Here is a 15,455-nt window from a genome sequence, read left to right as displayed (position 1 = left end):
TATATATAAATATTATTTTTTGTAATTAGTCATTTTCTTTGTGCTCTGTTGTTAGAATTTTTTTCATTGAATTACTGTCAAATATACAGTTAAGTACAGTCATAGTCGATCTATCGCCATCTGCAGAATTTTTCCACACAAACCATACAATTTCAAAACAAAAATATATTTTATGTAGTTTTTAAGTTTAGTTTTAAATGTACATTATTATTATTATTTAAATTCTCATTGAAACGCACGTATTAAAATGGTTTTACAATAACACTGGTTTTAACTTCTTTTACACCTCTCTAATCATAAAAACTCATAGAAACATTCCCAAAAAACTGTTCATTTAAAGCCAGCAGATGATCAGCATGATGTCTCTTACCATATCAGCCAGTGCAATGTAGAGGAACATGCCCCCGGCTAGAGCAAAGATCCAGTTAGGAGAGAAGTTGTTCCCAGCTAGGATGCCGAAGCCCATGCCCAGATAACAGCAGCACGCTGACAGGAAGTTAAAGAACAGCGCCTGCTGGATGCTCATGCCAGCGTTTAGCAGGATTACAAAGTCACCTGAACCCACACATGCAGCAGAGCATGACAACACATACAGCATGTCTATGGCCATTTTTGATTGCTCACATTAACGGAAGTGTTGAAGGAGCAATTCTACCCACCCAACTCATGTGGAAACTCCTCACACAGAATTGCCACTGATGTACTGATGCCCTGGAACACAGAAGCAGTGAAGGAGGCACCAATAGCCAAACCATCTATGAAATTATGGAGACCGTCGCTCAAAGTGATCATCCACGCCAGAGTAGCGATGTCAGAGTATGCTCTGCCCTTCAGCCAATAGCATCCACCCGTTCCAGCACCACCTGAACTCTGAGTGTCCTGCGTCACGGACAAACAAAAGAAGTCGTTATACACATCTGTTCGATAGTTTGGGTAAGATATTTTTATGTTTTTAATGTCAATGCTGCAATTACTTGATTTAAAACAAAACAAAAAACTACAATTTGAATGACCAGTTTTCTATTGTAATGTATTCTTGAATGTGTCGCACGATCCTTCAGAAATCATACTAATATGCCGATTTGGTGCTCAAGCTCAGGAAACATTTCTTATTATCTACATTTATGCTGCTTAACGTTTTTTGTGGAAAGAAACTATTGTAAATATTAATCAGTAGCCTTTGACTGAATCTCTAAAACATATTCTTTTGGCTCCTGCTGGGTTCTTTTAGCTCACATAAGGTTCCCCCCACATATCAGGATTTCTGATCGTAAATTCAACATGTTGAATATTTACGATTCGTGATCGGGATGGCTTCCGAGCAGGTTCAGACATTCTTAACACACTTCACACCACAGGAAAATCTGATAAGATAATCTCTAGAACCATCAAGATAATCGGGACAGAGCTAGGATTGTCGGAAGGGGGGAAAATCGGCCCAAAATCGGCCCGATTATCTTTTAGTGTGTACCCAGCATAAGAAACATTGTTTTAGTGAATGAAAAGTTAAGCTTTTTTTAAAGAAAAAAAACACACACACTGATGTATTGTGCTGATGAATCATACCGCATTCAAGTTGTGCGGAAATTATGGTAATTACGAGATGACAACACTGAGATGCTGGTCACATACTCAGAGAAAGGTGTTTCTATGGCAACGAGACTAGCTTTAATGTTGATGAGAGCAAAAGCACTATATTAATTGACTTCTATATGCTCTTGAAACGTATTTATTGGTAACACTTCAGTAAGGGGAACACATTAATAACTATTAACAACTACTTTTGCCTCAATACATTTATAAGTGCTAATAAACAGCCAAGATCCAAGAAAATTGCAAACTAATAGGCAACTATTTAAAAGTGAGAATTGAACCCTAAAATAAAGTGTGTCCTATTTATTTAGAAAATGCAGCAGAAGTGGCATAATAAAATGACATCAAAATGCCATTTTGGTTCCGTTCCAGTAACATGATGCCATTAGCCATTATCATTTGAAAAAAGTCAGTGTTAATCTGAGATGTAATTATGAACAAGATAAAGTCCTGGAAAGAGTTTATAATTATCCATATTATTCTAGGATTGTTTGGTTTTCGGGATTTACTAGAATAAGTTTTCATGCATGAATGTTCAAGTTCATGCTCACATATTTTTCATTTTTACAGCTCCTCCCTTCCCAGTCCGTTAGTAACACTGTTTAGTTCGGGTCTCCAAAAAGTCTCCACAACGATTTTGTAACTTTGCAGACCTTTTTCAATGCTAAAACAGCAACAATACAAACTAAAGATAATGTGTAGATAATGTTAATGTTATGTGATAAGATAATGTTACTCGTTGCCTAGCAACGAGGGGGAGAGGACGCTGGCGTTGTCTGTTCGCTGCTTCTCCACCCAAAATTAGGGTGAGGGTGTTAAACTGTTCTGTTAAATTTAGATTTTATTTTATTATGACCGTGACTAGTCAAACAGTCAGAGCTACAATTGGGACTGTTGCTGATTGCTGACAGCCACTGAGAGGACGTTGTTCGTCGTTCTCCACCTCTTCTCTGCTGTTTTAGTTTAAATTGTTGTGGTTGCTTCTGGTTTGAAGGACATTTGATGTTGCTCGCTGCGGCTGCTCTCTCTCTTCTGGGTGTCGTCTGCCCACTGGAGGTCTCCCTCGGGCTTCAACTGCACGGTGGCTGAGATTGCCGGTTGATTGGCGGCGTTTGCACAGGGCTAGCATCATCAGCGTCCGGCATGATGTTGAGATGTTCCGCTTCTCGGCTGCTGAGTCTCGGCTGCGCTGCTTTTCCGTCTTCCATTATGGCCGTGGAACGGCTTGGACTTCTGCACCGACCCCGGTGTGTCCACAGAAGTGCCTGGAAAACTTAGTTTGCCTCCTGCATGGTGCTGCAGTGATCCCCTCCATCTGGTCTTCAGCTGTGATGGCCTCGACGACATCCTCAGGACACTGCCGAATTGTGAATATGTAGCAATAGAGCCTCTAGTGCTGGGAGAAATGTAAAACATGGACTGGACCCTAGTGTACTGTGGAGCTTACAGAGACTTCCACCATCAGATGTTTTCTGTTGAGAAAAGCTTTTATGTGTTGAATGTTTGTATTATTCTATATTTTGACTTTTTATTTATTTTTTATTTATTTTTCCATTGCACTTTAAGATTCTTCAGAATGAAAATTGCGTTATAAATAAAATATTATTATTATTAAAGAAAGTCAATTAAAGGGATAGTTCATCCAAAAATTGTGTGAGAATTGTCAACATTTACCTGTATGAGTTTCTTTATTTTGTTAAACACAAAAGAAGATATTTTAAAGAATGATGGTAACCAGACAGCTGACTACACCTCAGCTTTTTTTTCTTCCTACTATGGTCATAATACAAGTCATAATATCAATCAAAGGGTGCCGTCAACTGTCTAGTTACCAACCTTCTTTAAAATATCTTCTTTTGTGTTCAACAACAACAATCAAGTTGTTCCAAACTAGTATGAGTTTGAGTAAGAGCAATCAATTAATTCCGCAAAGTACTTAATTTGTTGTCTTTTTTTTGTGTGTGTGAGATTTGTAATACCACTAGAAAATGTTATTTAAACAACTGGAAAAGACTACGGTTTGTTTTATTTCTCACCTGTACCGTCTGCGCAGTGCTCAGCATTTTGTCGTCTTCTCCAACCCCTCTGACATCTCCTTCCACTCTGGGTAAAGATACTCCTCCAGCCTCCCCGTTCTGCAGTTTCTCCATCACACCATCCTCCAAGTCACCATTAGAGTTGGCATAGCGCTCTGCAGGGAAATGACTGTGGCCGTGGCCATGCCCTCCCTAACAAAAGAGAGAATTAGACAACAAGAAGCACAAGACTAAACAAACAACAAAAGAGAGAGTGACTAAGATTACAAAGAAAATCCTCCACTAGAGGGTGCTGCACTACAACCCATCACAATCTCAAAAGCAAGGAGTTTATTAATACATTTTCTGATGTATGTAAAATGCTCTGCCTAAACCACTAATACCCTAATGTGTTTATATTATTAGTATTATATTCCTTTTTTACATCCAGGTGGAGGACATTGTCTTTCAAAGTATACTACAAATGAGTAGAGCAGCCCCTGAGGAAAGCCAGACTCGTACATATTGTACATACTTCTCACACATTCCAATGCAAAACTTTTAAAAAATCTTAAGTGATTCTAAAAATGTCCTTCTTGTGCAATTAACAAAGTACTTTTTTGATGTCACTGGGAACCCATGTCACAATGACAATGTCAGATAAAGCTATTTGTTCAAAAAACAACCACGTCACCTTTAGTCCAAACCTCACCTTCTCCTTTGGCTTTAAGATCATCTTCAGGACTTTCTCTGTAAAGAAGAACAGGTAGAAACCTCCGAACACAACAGCGGACTTTGACACATAATAATCCTCCATAGGGTCGAATCCAAAGGCCTACATAAAGAAAAAAAAGCTTGTTTTAAAATGCCAAATACAATTTTATTCAGTATTTTTTCTTCTTCATAAAACTATCATAATTATATGTAAATTGTTGAATTGCACTACTGTTCAAAAGTTTGGGGTCAGTAAATTTTCTTAAAGAATATTTTTGACAATACACTTTTATACTCCACTGCTATTTTTTAAATATGCTATTCTATATATGAAAAAAGTAGTATATTAAGCAGTAAAACATTTTCAATATTAATAATAAGAAATGTTTGAACACCAAATCATCATATTAGAATGATTTCTGAAAGATCATGTGACACTGAAGACTGGAGTGATGGCCGCTCTAGCTTTACATCACAGGACATATAAAATATAAAAGTTATTGAATTATTTACATTTTTATTGTATTGTAATAAAATATAAAAGACCCAAAACCTTTAAACTGTAGTGTGTGTGTGTGTGTGTGTGTGTGTGTGTGTGTGTGTGTGTGTGTGTGTGTGTGTGTGTGTGTGTGTGTGTGTGTGTGTGTGTGTGTGTGTGTGTGTGTGTGTTTCATCAAGTACTGTAGGCTGCATATAACGTTAAAACAGAATGTGTGCAGTTCAGTGCATAATATAGTATTTTAGAACGTTTGAGTTTAGTATGGATACAATCCAAAAACAAGCCCCTAATCACTCTCCTAGACACTGGAAAAGGATTCTCTTTCATGTGGAAACATGGTACTGTTACAATCAAAAAATGGATTTACCAACTGAGAAGACAATATTCTTCATATTTATTTGAGACTTGGCAGTCAAGAAGAGTGAGTATGGGATTTATTTTAGATTGGGTCTTTGTGTACTAGTTCACTAATGCCTCAGGGCTTCCCCCTTTTTGCTTGGCTTTTCACCTTGTGATTTATAACAAATTAGACCAGACTGGGTCACTCATTTATAGCAATTGATTAAAATAGTTCACAAATGTATGTGTGCTCCAGTTTCACGCCACATTTCCTCGAAACTGTCGAGTGAAAGGGCATTACTATGATTTTAAAGAGATCATGACATGAGGAATCAAATTTGCCTTGATCTTGAGGTCTTTGCACCATTAACACATCCTGCAAGATTCATAGCTTAAAATGACATTGTTATTATAAACGAAGCAACGATCAAGCTCCAAATACAGCTCGTATTGATATCACAGGACCTGCGAGTGACATCACACGGCCAAATACATTCACATATGACTGCCTCCAGAGGAAGACATTATGGCCTACTGGGGTTCAGCTCCTAAACGGCTTGCTTTTGATGCAACACTCACATCCAATGTAGGCTGCACAAATCCTGAAAACAGTTTTTCTGGATTTTCAGGATATGCTTGGGTCTGCCAATAAGGAAAAAATAGAATAGTAATTGGAATAGTAATCGGAATAGTAAACGGAAATGTAAAGGAACGTTTGCTTTGACGTGTACTGTTTAAACAGCTCATTTCTGATGAGATCGGACATCAATGTCAGGAACAAGCTGATAGTTTATTTATAATGGAGTCATTGACACGTTAAGAGAATTTGACTACAGATTGCTTTGTAAATAAGGAACAATGTAATAGAGAGTTCGTAAAGAAAACGTTGTTGACGAATGAAGCAGTCAGCGGCATTGGATCTGGCAAAAGCTACGCTGCAAACCACAAGTAAACGATTGCATAATGCTTTGGTTTCATATGGATAAGATTCATTTCACAGGCAATAGCGAGTGGGTGTTGATACTGTTTTCTATGCAATGACACTAGCTAAACATAATAGGGGACATTTACTAATAAGCCTTAAATGAGCCGCTCCTTAATACATAATACTGAACACACACACACACACGCACACACATCCGTGTTTTATGGGGACTTTCCATAGGCATAATGGTTTTTATTCTGTACAAACCGTATTTTCTATCCCCCCACACTGCCCCTGCCCCTAAACCTACCCATGACAGGAAATATTCAGCATTTTTACCTTCTCAAAAAAACTACTTCTGTATGATTTATAAGATGTTTTCCTCATGGGGACCAAAAAAAGGATTTTGGATATTGCCATCTTTGTGGGGACATTTTATCCCCATAACGTAGGGATTAACAGCCCACACACACACACCCAAATAATTTTAGAAAATTTCAGAATCCATGTCATGACCCCTTTAAAAGTACGTGTTATGTGCATGAATCATTTCATTTTAATGTTTTAGCCTTCCAGATGGGGAGAACCACTGAGGCTGGGAAAACTTTATGTTCAAAGGCAATATTGAGCTGAAAATGAAAATTCTGTAATCATTTACTCACCCTCATGTTGTTCCAAAACATCACATTTTGTGTTCTACAGAAGAAAATAGTTTTTTTTTTTGGCCAGATTTACTAAGCAGGGCAAATTAACGCGAGACTGCAATCCTATAAAAGCGCCGGTGGGATTGGAGAGTTCTGCAGGTGATTTACTATGATGTGCAAATTAAAGACCACACACAACCGGCTCATTTCTATAACAATCAAGGCAATCTATCAAGAGCAGCGCAAATGAGCGTAGAGACGCAGCAAACTAAAGATAACATGGCTTGGCGAACAATATGTTTGGATAACGTCTTCGTTTACAATTCTAAATAATTTATCATGAACAGAAAAACCTTTTTCACACCTTTGCATTGCTAATTTCTCACTGCATGTCTTACATCAGGGTTTTTTTACACCAAAAAGAGGGTTTGAGCTGGCGAACACTAAATCTAAAAAAATTATCTTTTTTCATTGCAAGATTTTTTTTTTTAAAGAATGTTTAATTCAAAATAATTAACAAACCCATTAAAAAAAACATTAGGGATCTACGATTTTTAGGTGAACTTCAGAGAACTCTTGATATTGCATAAAATATTTTCATTTCTGTTGCACAAAGTCTGGAACAACATGAGGACAAGCAAATGATTATTTTCATTTTGAGCGAACTATTCCTCTAAATGCCAGACTCAACATACATAGACTCAACCAGAACAACTCTATCTCTAGAAAATCTAGAAATCTAGAGTCTGGTTGTGTGGCACACGTCTATAAACCCGTTTCCCACACGTGTCCACTCTACCTCTGGGATTAGTTGAAAGAGGGCGTTGGAGTACAGAGTACCAATGGCCAGGGCTATGAAGTACAGCAGCAACCGCTTGTAAAAGGTTTTCCTCATGAAGGGAACCACACACGCCCCGACCAGTGAACACAGAGATATCACTGTCACACACAGGAAACCATACCCCCACACTGGCCAAACAACCAAAAGAGGGGGGGGGGGGGGGGGGGGGGGGAGGAGGAGGTGGAAAAGAAAGAGAGAAAACAAGAAAGAATATTTGAATTAATCAGCAGTTTAATTAATACTAGGTGAAAGGTTGATATTCATAATCTCAATTGTGAATCAATTCATGCAATCATGATGAGGCTTTTTACATTTGAAGGAAATATGCAGTATTTTTTTTTTTAGCAAATCTCATTCATAAACTGCATTTACAGTAGATCAGATATTCATTTATATAATGAATTAACAGCAATAAATCATAAACATTCCAGAGTCATGCTACACTGCCATTCAAAAGTTTGGGGTCGATTTGATTTTTTGTAGTAAAAAAAAAAAAAATTATATATATATATAGGGAGTGCAGAATTATTAGGCAAATGAGTATTTTGACCACATCATCCTCGTTATGCATGTTGTCTTACTCCAAGCTGTATAGGCTGGAAAGCCTACTACCAATTAATTATATTAGGTGATGTGCATCTCTGTAATGAGAAGGGGTGTGGTCTAATGACATCACCCTATATCAGGTGTGCATAATTATTAGGCAACTTCCTTTCCTTTGGCAAAATGGGTCAAAAGAAGGACTTGACAGGCTCAGAAAAGTCAAAAATAGTTAGATATATTGCAGAGGGATGCAGCAGTCTTAAAATAGCCAAGCTTCTGAAGCGTGATCATCGAACAATCAAGCGTTTCATTCAAAATAGTCAACAGGGACGCAAGAAGCGTGTGGAAAAACCAAAGAGCAAAATAACTGCCCGTGAACTGAGAAAAGTCAAGCGTGCAGCTGCCAAGATGCCACTTGCCACCAGTTTGGCCATATTTCAGAGCTGCAACATCACTGGAGTGCCCAAAAGCACAAGGTGTGCAATACTCAGAGACATGGTCATGGTAAGAAAGGCAGAAAGTCGACCACCACTGAACAAGACACAAGCTGAAACGTCAAGACTAGGCCAAGAAATATCTCAAGACTGATTTTTCTAAGGTTTTATGGACTGATGAAATGAGAGTGAGTCTTGATGGGCCAGATGGATGGGCCCGTGGCTGGATTGGTAAAGGGCAGAGAGCTCCAGTCCGACTCAGACGCCAGCAAGGTGGAGGTGGAGTACTGGTTTGGGCTGGTATCATCAAAGATGAGCTTGTGGGGCCTTTTCGGGTTGAGGATGGAGTCAAGCTCAACTCCCAGTCCTACTGCCAGTTTCTGGAGGACACCTTCTTCAAGCAGTGGTACAGGAAGAAGTCTGCATCCTTCAAGAAAAACATGATTTTCATGCAGGACAATGCTCCATCACACGCGTCCAAGTACTCCACAGCGTGGCTGGCAAGAAAGGGTATAAAAGAAGAAAATCTAATGATATGGCCTCCTTGTTCACCTGATCTGAACCCCATTGAGAACCTGTGGTCCATCATCAAATGTGCGATTTACAAGGAGGGAAAACAGTACACCTCTCTGAACAGTGTCTGGGAGGCTGTGGTTGCTGCTGCACGCAATGTTGATGGTGAACAGATCAAAACACTGACAGAATCCATGGATGGCAGGCTTTTGAGTGTCCTTGCAAAGAAAGGTGGCTATATTGGTCACTGATTTGTTTTTGTTTGGTTTTTGAATGTCAGAAATGTATATTTGTGAATGTTGAGACGTTATATTGGCTTCACTGGTAAAAATAAATAATTGAAATGGGTATAAATTTGTTTTTTTGTTAAGTTGCCTAATAATTATGCACAGTAATAGTCACCTGCACACACAGATATCCCCCTAAAATAGCTAAAACTAAAAACTAAAACTTCCAAAAATATTCAGCTTTGATATTAATGAGTTTGTGTTCATTGAGAACATGGTTGTTGTTCAATAATAAAATTAATCCTCAAAAATAAATGTCTTTACTTTCATTTTAGATTTAATGAATCTTTGCTAACAAGTATTATTTTGTGGGGGAAAAATTACTGATTCCAACTTTTGAATAGTAGTGTATGTTGTTCACATTTTAGAATCCATTGTTTCATTCACAGAGGAAGTAGGGAGGTGGCTTCCTGTTGACCATCACAGAACAAATGATGACTCGGGGTCACTGAAAATCATTAAAACCTGATGGGATGACTGAACATCCCCCTCATCCTGTCAGTCTAAACTCTTCCCCAAGGCAACAGAGGAACTGCAAACACCTGTAATTATGTTGACCAGTCAATGAACCATCAACACCCAGCTAAAGGTGCACCTAAAGGGCTGTTGGATCACCAACAACCCAACAAAAAACATCCAGGGACATGCAGCGCTTCATTAGCTCTTTTAATGTGGACGGGATTTCCATAGCCGATGAGCTAGAGAATAAAGGTTTTAGTGGTCTACTTTAAAGGCAGTATTCAGGGGTAGAGGAACAAGCTGAAAAGCGGTGGAGACCAATTATGGCAGGGCGTATTGATCATCTCCAAAAAAAGTGCTGAAACAAACACTGTTCAGTGTTCAGTAGGTTGACTTGACAATCCAAACCCAAAAATTCAACCCTCTCCAACAGGTTTCAAGTTACATTTTTAACAGTCTTGGATGTTTTCAATTTAACCAATTCAATTCTGCGCCCCACCCGGTGGTCCAATAATGCATCATCATAATCATTCAAAATATGCTGCAGAGCTGAAGTTAACCATCATATTTCAAACCTTTCAAGCTGAAAAGTTTTGAAACTTAAAAGTTTAGAAAGTTGAAAAAACTAAGCTAAAATAAAATAAAAAGCTAAAATAAACACTAAAAATAAAGCTAAAATAAAATAAAAAGCTTAAATCCATAATAAAACTAAAGTAAAATAAATAAGTAACTTAAGTAACTGACTTCTTACACCTCTTACAGGTTGTTGGCCTTGTTTGTTTCGTTGCTTCTATTGCTCTCCCCTTTTTTGTAAGTCGCTTTGGATAAAAGCGTCTGCTAAATGATTAAATATAAATGTAAATAGCTAAAATGGAATTAAAAGCTAAAATAAATAAATACAATTCTAAAATAGAATGTAAAAATGCAAGATTGCATCCGGGCCCATTCGTTTCTTTTTCTGCAATATAGACTATGCTTAGAAGCGCTTTTTTTTTTTTTTTTTTCTTCTTGGACAACCAACCAATCACAGTCTTCAAAATACCGTCATACGTAGCAAAGGGGTCAGCCCGCCTCCTTGCTAAGATCAAAGTTTTTCTATTTTCCTAGCTCAGAGTTGCTCACAGATCGAATCACTCTTTTGCTCAGACTCCTAACTAAGTTTTAAGGTAGCTTTCTGAGAGGATCTAAGAAGCTTTAAGAACACGGACCCTGATTCAATCTGTGCCTATAAATGCGCATTTTTAGTGATAGTCAGTAATTGTGAATACAAAATGATCAGCTATAGTGACTTAGACAGACCTTTAACAAAGGTTTTTAACAGCTTTTATGCAGGTTTTAAAAAATTAATAATTACCAACAGAGCAATCATGGAAGAAATAAAGGCAACTGGAGAGGAAGATCTTCAGAAAGAGGAAATCACCAGACTAAAAGGGTGTCTTTGCTGTGGTTAGGGGTGTTTGCTTGTGTTTGAAAGGGAGAAAACATTGTGTGAAGGAGGACAGAAGGAAAAGGTCGACAATTCCAGACACCCCTCTGAGATTAATCTTAATCCGCGGTTGATTTGGTGTGTTTGGGTGGAAATGGGTGGATGGATACTGAACCTCAGGCAGGAGCTGCAGGATGGCAGTGGACAACAACGTTCCGATGGACAGTGAGATGAAATAGATGAGCACTCTGCGCATGAACCGCGTCCTCATCAGGGGCACCACAAAAACACTGGTCAAAGCGAACGCACTAACCAGAGTCACACTCAAAATTGAGTAACCCCAAACTGCAGGACACACACATACATACACCTTTTAATGACATGACATTACACCCAGCAGACACATCCCAGAGTTTTTGTTTGCATGTGGATGATGGCATATATTTCAGTCTAGCAGCACTGCTCTGTTAGTACTTAACCCAGTTGGACTGGATTCCCTAGAAATACAACATATCTGTCACAATACACTCCTGAATGGACACGTGCAGTATGAGAGAGAATGTCATTATGTGAGAGTGAATCATGGCAGGTGTGTGTGTGTACAGATCATATATCTGGCTTCCTCCAAAACCACAGAGCTGCATGTGTTCACAGCTGAGAACAGCTGTCATTTACCTAGAGAAGAATTAAATCATTCAGAAAAACAAACAGATGCATTTAGGAAAAACCTTTTTTCATATAACCGCAGTAACACGGATTAATAACCTTTAGTGTGAAAACCTTTCAGTGAGTGCGTCACAGAGCGTCACAGACAGCATTAAATGTCATGTGTTAATTTTAGGGGAGAACTGTCCTTTTAAATTGTTTAGGCAAGGCAAGACGAGTTTATTTATATAGTACATTTCATACACAATGGTAATTCAAATTGCTTTACACAGAAAATGTATTAAATAATGAGAAAATATTAACAATGTGCATAAAAAATAAAAATTCTGAATCACTGATTTTGGGCGCCACTGTCTGGTATGGGAGAGATTGTTTATTGCAAAAACATTCAGCAATCAGGCTTTTATAAGAGAAAAATACATTTTAAACCATTTAAAAGTCTTTTCATGCATTAATACACTAATTTATTTGTAATTAACTAGTATTGGATAAACTTTTGTTTTGTTTTTTTTTCCATAATTTTTTTGATTGTAGGACTCTAATGGCTTGTTTCCACAGAGCGGCGCAGTATGGTTCAGTACAGTACAATTAAGGACCAAAAACCCACGTTCTGTAGTGAATCTAGCTCCACCCTTCTGTACCAGACTACTATGCTAGGAACCCCAATGGAACGGTGGCAAAAAAGCAGTACGGTTTGGAATGAAGGTACACAACTTCTAAAAATAGAAAAAACTGTGTGCCGTACTGAACTGTACCGCTCACTGGAAACAAGCCATTAATGAACACCTGAAAAGGTTCCCACCTTCTGCAGTGGGAAGGGTGAGACAGAACCATAGACCGTAAAAAAATATGGACGACTCGACATCGTCCGTTTCCGCTTGCCAGATTTGAAGCTTTCAGGCGGCCTGCGCGGCGCTGACATCTTGGGACCGAGTCTGCGCAGTAGAGATTTCGGGACCGGTGTCATGACAAATCCTGTCCGCCTATGAAATTGTGTCCGCTGGTAGCGGTTTTAAATGCCTGATCAAAAGTTGTTATACATGGTTCTGGACAAGCAATTGTTTAAAAATAAACTATGAATTCATTGCCATACTAAGTACACACATACACACGTAAAACATTTATTTGAAATATGTCATTGTTTGGTATAATGGGAGCAAAAACATGTTCTGAATTATTTTGACTGATAAACTAAATACCAATAGAAAATCATGACATAGTAATGTACCCATAATGTAAATAATAAAGAATTAAAAAAAAACAGCAATATACAGAACAGGTGCACAAAATAAATAGATTATATACTACTAGTATATGTAACATATGCTTTGTAAGACATTAAAGACTATTTTAACACAATTTAAACAGTACAAATCAAAATGCGATTTTGTAAGAATTGTAATCAGGCTATGAACAGATTACCTATTCAAATTTCTTTCAGCCAATAGAATCGCTCTGGGGGTCCTTGCGGACACAATTTCAAAGCGGACAGGATTTGTAATGACACCGGAGTTGCGCAGTAGAGATCAGGAAGTAAAGCAGGAAGTAGTTGCGATATCAAAAGCCCGCCCATACTCTCGCAGATGCAGAACAATTCATTATGTTGGTGTGAAATAAACAGTTATGGAAATGTAGAAATTAAAGCTAAAGCTTGAGGTGCGAAAGTCGAGGTGCGAAAGCTTCAGTATCTGAGAGGGATACTGCAGGCTTGGACAGAACCAAAAAAAAAAAAGTAAGGCACATTTTTGAAGTTGTGCTGCATTATGCACGCTGAGCTGTGGCGCTTATGCAAATGATCCCGGTTTGGGTCTGGCATGCATCCTGTACTAATCTTCTTCCCTTCTCTTTTCTGATCATTTCATGTCCCAAACCACTGCATGCTTTGGTACATGAAACCAGTAAACACTCAGTACAAAGGGCATTACCATCACTGTACCATGGTGCCAGTATAGAACGTTTTGTTAAGAACTGAATGGGATAGACTGCATTAAGAATCGGAAGCTATAAGCACACGTTTCTCTCTCTCCTTATCTCTTGAATTCCGGCGGGAAGCGGCACTGCAACATTCTGCTTCCATTTCGTCTCCCGCTGCCAGGATGCACAAGAAATGCCAAAACCCAGAAGTGCCTTGTTTAGCAGATAAAGAACAGCATGAGGCAAAGTGACAGGAAATATCACTGAGCCAGAAAATACGGTGCACAGATGTTGAACATGTTTAGTGACAAAGAACCACAGAGGCTGATTAAAAACAACATATTCAATAAAGAAAAGAAAATCTATAATAACCTGTAATAGTCTGCCCAGATTTGAAAATCTAACAAATCGCAGATTATAGAGTGCATGTCAAACTGTTTCCTGTTCTCCGTCTCCATGTCTTTCTCTCCTGAAATGTCCCAGCGGGCTTCACACACACCCATGAAATTCTCTGAACTCTCCCCGTCTTGCCTTTTTATATCTGTCGCCTACACAAGGGATATTTCAGTTTAGCTTTTGAAAGACTCTCTAAACTCACTGCCTCCCTTCAATTCTCCTGTCTGACCAGAGTACTGTGATTGAATCCAGATGTTGCTGGCATATGAAATACACAAGCTAGCCATTTTAAAAGTCAAAATGTCTTAGTTTGATAAGACATAAAAAATGAATTAAAAAAAAAACATTCTTCCAAATTTTCTAAAGCGCCCACGTTCTATCTATGCCTATTTATATACAGTGACCCCAAAATTATTTGGGTACTCAACCCACAGCACATGACATGGAGGGCCTTAAAAATTAAGATGATAAAAGAGAAGTCTGCTAATTAAAAAAATAAAAACAACACAAAAAAGTATAGGACAGTATAGGGACTGAGAAGATGATCTTATATTATTATTGTACTATTACAATTAATTTGTCCATTGAAAGTGGTGACAATGATAAACATCACAAAGGGAAAAAAAAACCTGACTAATACAATGATGGTGATGAGAGTGATGTTAGTGATAGTAACGAGGATAGTAGTGATAATATAATAAATAGTAAATGGTTACTTTGCTCATGCATACACACACACACACACACACCTATACATTTACACACTTTTATTTCACTTCTTGAATTACTAGATTGTTGGTTACTGCACTATTATGGTCTGTATGTTTATCTGTCTGTCAATAAAAACATAAAAAAGAACTGGAATCTAAAAGAATATTACAATATCCCTAATACTTCTTGTGCTACAGCAAGAAAACTTTGGGAAAATGTGCTTTTCCCATTTTTGAATGGTCACAATTGACACAAAATGCAACAAAGACTCTGTGTAAAAGTGTAATCTCTGTGTAAATAAAAAATAACAATCACACTGCTATCTTTCTAAATTAATTTGTTCCCTTGTCATTTGGTTCTAAATCTCAGATGAAAATTTTGATTTTGACTCCCTTTTACCAAATAGTGGATAACGAGATGTATGTGTGTGTATATGCATGTATGTATTTTTATATATATATATATATATATATATATATATATATATATATATATATATATATATATATATATATATATATATATATATATATATA

At 37.8% G+C, this 15,455-nt stretch overlaps 1 protein-coding gene across 5 annotated transcripts in view; it reads right to left on the bottom strand.

Annotated features, from left to right (window-relative positions):
- Positions 1-15,455, bottom strand: part of slc39a14 (solute carrier family 39 member 14) — a 38,646-nt gene that overhangs the window by 4,544 nt on the left and 18,647 nt on the right. For 4 of the 5 annotated variants that reach the window (XM_067439395.1, XM_067439397.1, XM_067439393.1 and 1 more), the window contains exons 4-8: positions 7,529-7,698; positions 4,321-4,443; positions 3,630-3,821; positions 660-879; positions 371-555 (exon numbers count right to left, since the gene is read on the bottom strand). In XM_067439395.1, coding sequence (XP_067295496.1) covers positions 371-555; positions 660-879; positions 3,630-3,821; positions 4,321-4,443; positions 7,529-7,698 — 890 coding nt within the window. Of the gene's footprint in view, positions 1-370; positions 556-659; positions 880-3,629; positions 3,822-4,320; positions 4,444-7,528; positions 7,699-11,407; positions 11,578-15,455 lie in introns of all 5 variants that reach the window. The other variant, XM_067439394.1, reaches the window with a different exon arrangement.

This window comes from Pseudorasbora parva, chromosome 3 (assembly GCF_024679245.1).
Source record: "Pseudorasbora parva isolate DD20220531a chromosome 3, ASM2467924v1, whole genome shotgun sequence".
Lineage (NCBI taxonomy): Eukaryota > Metazoa > Chordata > Actinopteri > Cypriniformes > Gobionidae > Pseudorasbora > Pseudorasbora parva.
This window is presented reverse-complemented; position numbering and strand designations above follow the sequence as displayed.